The sequence below is a fragment of the Pseudorca crassidens genome, chromosome 4, assembly GCF_039906515.1.
Source record: "Pseudorca crassidens isolate mPseCra1 chromosome 4, mPseCra1.hap1, whole genome shotgun sequence".
In the NCBI taxonomy this organism is placed as follows: domain Eukaryota; kingdom Metazoa; phylum Chordata; class Mammalia; order Artiodactyla; family Delphinidae; genus Pseudorca; species Pseudorca crassidens.
In genome coordinates, this window is record NC_090299.1 from 69207123 (window position 1) to 69213254 (window position 6132).

Below are 6132 nucleotides of genomic sequence, written 5' to 3' on the forward strand. Positions count from 1 at the left end.
CAAGGGAGAAGATGTGAATGGATTATCAAGAGAAAATGAATAGATGTGTTTGAAGTACAGGATAGATGGGTGGCAAAGTAAAAATTAAGCCAGAGAAGTAAATTGTAAAAACCTTGATTGTCATGTTCGGAACCTATGGGAGGAGGGAAGGAATTGATTGTGTTTAACTGCTAGTATGTTGCGTGTACACTGTAGTTTATGTAATCCTCTCAACAACACTATAAAGTAGAAATACATCATGGCCATTTAATTTATTTATTTTTTTAATTTTGGGAAGGTATAGTTGATTTACAATGTTGTGTTAGTTTCAGGTGTACAGCAAAGTGAATCTGTTGTACATATAGGTATATCCACTCTTTTTTAGATTCTTTTCCCATATAGACTATTAGAGAGTACTGAGTAGAGTTCCCTGTGCTATACAGTAGGTCCTTGTTAGTTATCTATTTTATATATGGTAGTGTGTATATGTCAATTCCAATTTATCCCCCATTTACCCCCTGGTAACCGTAAGTTTATTTTCTATATCTGTAACTCTATTTCTGTTTTGTAGATAAGTTCATTTGTACCCTCCTACATGGGAAAGGAAATAGTCACCCAAGTCCAGGAAGCACAAGAGTCCCATACAGGATAAACCCAAGGAGAAACATGCTGAGACACATATTAACTGAACTAACAAAAATTAAATACAAAGAAAAAATATTAAAAGCAGCAAGGGAAAAGCAACAAATAACACACAAGGGAATCCCCTTCATGACCATTTTAAATGAAATGAAACAGCGATTACCTGGCCAAGACACAGTTTTTGGTGTGTAGATGGAGAAGAAATTCTAATCTAGATCGATCTGCATGCAAGGCCTATATTCCTTTCCCCCCTACCCCCTCATCACCATCTACAGAAAGCAATGGGGAGCTATCAAAGGTATTTGATCAAGACAAGAGAGTAATATATGAAAAGTATTGACTACAAGAAGACCAATCTGACTGTGAAATATTAGCACATGTCCACTATCAGAGAAGGATTGGGGAAGGAAGACACTAGACAAGAAGAGCCACTTTGTCTATTGCATTAACCTACAGAATGAGTGACAAGGATCTATATTCGAATGCTGATGACCAAAGTAAAAAGAATGGAAGAGATATTTTTAAAGAAATATGAAGAGATAAATGGTAATATCCATGTCCTTTAACAGGTAGTTTTTACTTCCCAACTATACACCCACAGTGTAAACATTTCTCTTAAAATCTCATAGACAAAATCCAAGATCTAGCTTAAATATCTTAAGTCTTTTTGACAGCACATGATTTATTAAAAAATAATAAAATCTAAGCCTTGGGAAAATATCTGCTTTAGTGCAATCTACCTCTCAAATCACCATCATGAATTATGACAGCCTCATGCTAGGCATACTTCTGTTGTATGAGTTTGACATTAGCTCCTTGCTATATATGCTAACATGGACAGTAATGCCTTCTATTCATGGTCATTAGAAATGTTAATTACTAAGAAAATATTCTTTTCCTTTAGTTTTTCCTTATTTTAACTTTTCTTTTAACTTTTTATTTTATATTGGAGTAAAGAACTTATTTACAAAATGGAAACAGACTCATAAACTTGAGAGTTTTTCTTTTAGTAGACTAAGTGTATATTAAACAATTGAATTATCTCTGAGAGATACAATGTATCATACTTCTGAACATTATTCTTCCCCATCACTTCTCTCTTGAAATGCAAGGTACCACTCAGGATTCAAGTCCAAAACCACTATCAATTAAATGGCATATTATTTAAAAACAAGTTGGGTCTTTTCCAACCTTTTCTGACTCCTGGGCAATGCAAACCATACAATTGCCAAATATGTATAGAATTAACAACCACCTACATTTTTCAAAGACAGTATTGACATAAACATCCAGGCGTTTAGTCACTACACATCTTTTCAAGCAATTTAATATTGCCAACCTGGTAATAATCAGGCTAACTATATAAACCTTCAGTCAGTACCAAGCATTCAACTAATTCATCTTAACTTTGAATTAGTTATTAAACTGAACATCCTAATTAGTATAACATACATTTGATAAATGTGTGCATGCAGATATATACATATATATATATATATATATATATATATATATATATATATATACATCTCATGTTAGAATTAATGAGTAACAATATTTTGACTCAGAATCCTTTCAGGAATTACACACTTACCTTACTTGTACATAATCTCCTTAGTATCACCCATCTATGCTAAAGGATAATTAAAATTTAACACATTAGCCAAGCCTAGTTTCCTTTACCTTTATGGATAAAAATAGATCTGTTTTTCTGAGTTGAGAATGAATGTTTAAATTTGAAATCAAACTGTGCCACAGGTCAATAAATTAGGCCTACAGCTGAAGTATACCCAAAATGTCTTTGAAAGTTTCAAGAATGCCAAACTGGTGCTGTATTTTAGAAACGTCACATGCACATGTAAAGATATATCATCACGGAATCCTGTGATGATTGCTAAAATTTATCTGGTTGCTAAAATTCAACCCAGATACTCTTTTATAGTTTTATGTTTCCCGTTTCTATACATCTGTACTAGTGTGAAAGTAGGCATCTGCAAAATTCAATGAAGGAAACGAAAGATACTATACAAGCATATCTGCCCAATAATGTCACGCTTTCACATAGTCTAAGTTTGAAAAACTTAGCCATTATAAATAAACTAATTTAAAAACTATTCATGCACAAAGTCTGGGCTCTATATGACTTCAGGTAGTCTATAAAAGGTATGGTAAATACATTATATCTGTATAAAAGGAATCAGAGATAATGTTTATTTCATATACCTTATTTTCTATTACCTATGGTTTTTAATATGTGACAATGCATTCATGTGTAAAATGTATTAAAATATAAATATTACCCTTAACTTTTAAAGGCATTATTTTGTGAGCATTTAAGAAAAGGAAAACTATTTTTACCTCCCAGTCCTGGTCTAAGCCGATTATCGTAACCATCCAGAAGTCTGTCTAGAATTCTTGTAAAGATGGTAATGTTATTTTTAGCCTCATCTTCTTGGATGTTAGCCAGCACCAACCTAAACAGATAATTTTACAAGCTGATATATATACATACGTGTGTTTTGCAAGTGCCAACATGCTCTTCCTCCTTGATTTGAATTTTAAGGCTCCCTGAGCTATTAGTGTCACCCGTTTTCCTCCTTTTTTTTTTTTTTTTTCCACTCCTTTAAATGCCAGTATGTCTATAGGGAAGGTAAACATGCTGTTGGAAATAGATAATAAATACTAGCTTATCAGAAAGTTTGATCCCAAAATTATTTCAGATTTCTATCACTTCGCATTTTGTGTGACCTATTCAATTTTTCTAAAATGCACTCCCTAGAATATATTATGATGGTAGATTATCACATGCAGATACTATTAGTAATGTTGTTCTGCATTTGGAAAGGTACAAAAACCAAAGGGACTACTGAAAGAATTCTTCAGTGATTTGAATATTAATTGGAAAATAAATTGCCTCCTTGGAGGCACAGAATTTTTCCATCTTTCTCAGAAATGTCTTTTCTTTTTATGTCTTTTTCTCTTTTAAGCCAAGATGATTTTCTAACTTTGGGTATACCTCCACCCAATGGCCAAGTGCAATATAGACAACAGAGAAACTCCGCTGGCTGTGTTCCAGACTCCAATGAAGTCAGGAGGTGGAGGTGGGCTCTGAAAGCATCAGCAGCACAGACACAGCTGCAGAGAGCCTTGGAGGAGTACCCCTCCTGATTGGTCTCTGAGGAGAGCAATAGAGGTCATCCAAAGATTAAAATGCCCAGCTACTTTGTGTGTGTGTGTGTGTGTGTGTGTGTGTGTGTGTGTGTGTGTGTGATAAATTTACGGAAAGAATAAGTGGTCTTAAAATATCACCAGAAGAGGGTTAGAAACACTGATTTTCTCCATTATTTCTCCATCAGAAAGCCAGACACCTGGTTTTGTGACATCCAGCAATTTGGTGCAGAAGCAACTGGATGTATAAAACAGAATGTCCCTTTTCGCTGCCATTTTTTTCCCCGGAATGATTCAGAGATTTAAATTACTGGTCCAGAAAAAGAATCATTTATATAATAGAATAAAATACTGACATGAGCATTACTGGTCAAATATAGAACAGAAAACTAGTAGAAGAAAATATGGTTAAGTACTGAGGATTTTTGATGATTATTAATGGACCACAGTTTGTTCACTCCTCTAAAATCAAAGATTATATGTAATTGCATTCTGATCAAGGTGTACTGTGTGAAATATCATTGACAGAATTCATTTGCATTTAAATGATTACACAGCTAGTAGCTAAAAATAGTCATAATACATCGAAAAATCAGTAACCAACTTCAAGCAAATATCCTCTTGGGAGAAGAGAAAATATTAAAATATTGATATAAAGATAAACATTTAAAAAATTATGTAAGCAAATTAGTTCATACCTCAAGCCTCAAAAGTTTTTATGTTGCCTTAAGCTAACTTTAAAACCAATCACTAAGATCGTCATGAAGTTCCACTTAGAGATTTTCACTGGAAAGCGTTTTTTAATCACATGTCACATTTTCTTTCTAAACTCAATATTAAGATATTAAATGAGGAGCTATTTTCCAATTAAAAATAAGACTTCATAAAGAGATTTCTTCTCAGTTCTAGAAAGTATTTTCAAACTTTGACAATTACTGAGACAGGAAAATGAAAATTTTAAAGGGAAATAAAGGTATCATAAAATCAAAAACAGTAATTTTTTTAAAGGAATAATTACATGGACATTATTATGAATCATATTTTAAGTTCTCTGGCATTTTGAAAACCATATCCTAAATTTAGGCAATTAATAAAAGCTGCCCATTGATGATAAAAAAAATCAGAAAAGACTACAATTAAGATGATGCTATTGAAAACAACAGAAATTAAATTTGATATTTGTAGAATACAGGCAAAACAGAATTTGTTACATTTTCAAAGTAAGTACTTTTTATGACAGTACCATTTTAGAAGTAAAAATTTCTAAATCAATAATATGAAAAGTTGATTAATAAATCAAGCTTTTGTTTTATTTGTTTGTGATTGTGAAGTTGTATAGTACCTCCACCTAGAGGTTTCAGATCCACACATCATTTAGGTTTTCTATGTTGACTGAAAGAGCCAAGACCAAAAGGAAAGAAAGACAGAAAGAAAAAGAAAAGAAAAAAATTAACACTCAAATCATTTTAGCTTATGCTTTTCTGTTGGGCTTAAAGGAAAACTGATGGTTTCTTTACTGAACTTTGGTGTTATTATAATCGCATATAACAACCACTTCAATTCTTTGCAAAAATATGCCATCTAAAGGGCACTCTTTTCTTCTGTGATTTATTTTTTTAGAAAATGTTTGTATTCACTTTTATATTTTATCGCTAAAAACAAGAAGCAGCGAACTTTTAATAGTCTCTGTCATTTAATAGTTCTGTTTCTTGGTACAATATGTTTTCATTAGAAATGATCCTTCAAAATACTTCAGCTTCTGAAAAGCCACCTCTGCATTGATAACATTCAAGAAACACACCTTCACCCTGAATTTAAAATGGCAAATACAGTAAATAATTGTCTCACCTGGCTGGGTCCCACACCAAGAAAACAAGCAGCAGCAACTGCATGTTGCAGATGTGCAGTTTCATCTTCATCACCACTCTTTGTAAAGTCATGGAAGAAAAACAAAATACACTTAAAATTACATTCAGTCCCACCATCCAAATAGCCCAAAAGAATGTGATTTCAACTGGGAATTGGAGTTAAAGATATAGAGATTATTCCAGTGGAGTGTGTGTAGGGTGTGATGACTGGAGGAGGGTCTTTTCTTTTCTTTTCTTCTTTTTTTTTTTTCTCTTAACAGAATGATGACCAAATAATCAGACTTTGCTCTGCCAGGAACTTCCCTCAGCCACATCGTCAGCAAACACTGTTTTGTGGACACACACACGTATTAAGAACACACGGGACCCTGCACTGACATTTGAGCTAGAGAAAAGAATGGGTTGGAGGGGAGAGTGAAAAAGGGGAGGAGAAACGGGTATTTCGTGCCACATCCCCTCAACCAAGACCGCCTCC

At 33.3% G+C, this 6132-nt stretch overlaps 1 protein-coding gene across 6 annotated transcripts in view; it reads right to left on the reverse strand.

The window, feature by feature from the left end:
* GABRA2 (gamma-aminobutyric acid type A receptor subunit alpha2) overlaps nucleotides 1–6132 on the reverse strand; it is a 122472-nt gene that overhangs the window by 115426 nt on the left and 914 nt on the right. For 5 of the 6 annotated variants that reach the window (XM_067735868.1, XM_067735863.1, XM_067735865.1 and 2 more), the window contains exons 2-3: nucleotides 5638–5715; nucleotides 2980–3095 (exon numbers count right to left, since the gene is read on the reverse strand). In XM_067735868.1, the coding sequence (XP_067591969.1) occupies nucleotides 2980–3095; nucleotides 5638–5708 (187 nt within the window). In that variant the 5' untranslated portion in view covers nucleotides 5709–5715. The remainder of the gene's footprint in view (nucleotides 1–2979; nucleotides 3096–5637; nucleotides 5716–6132) is intronic. The other variant, XM_067735864.1, reaches the window with a different exon arrangement.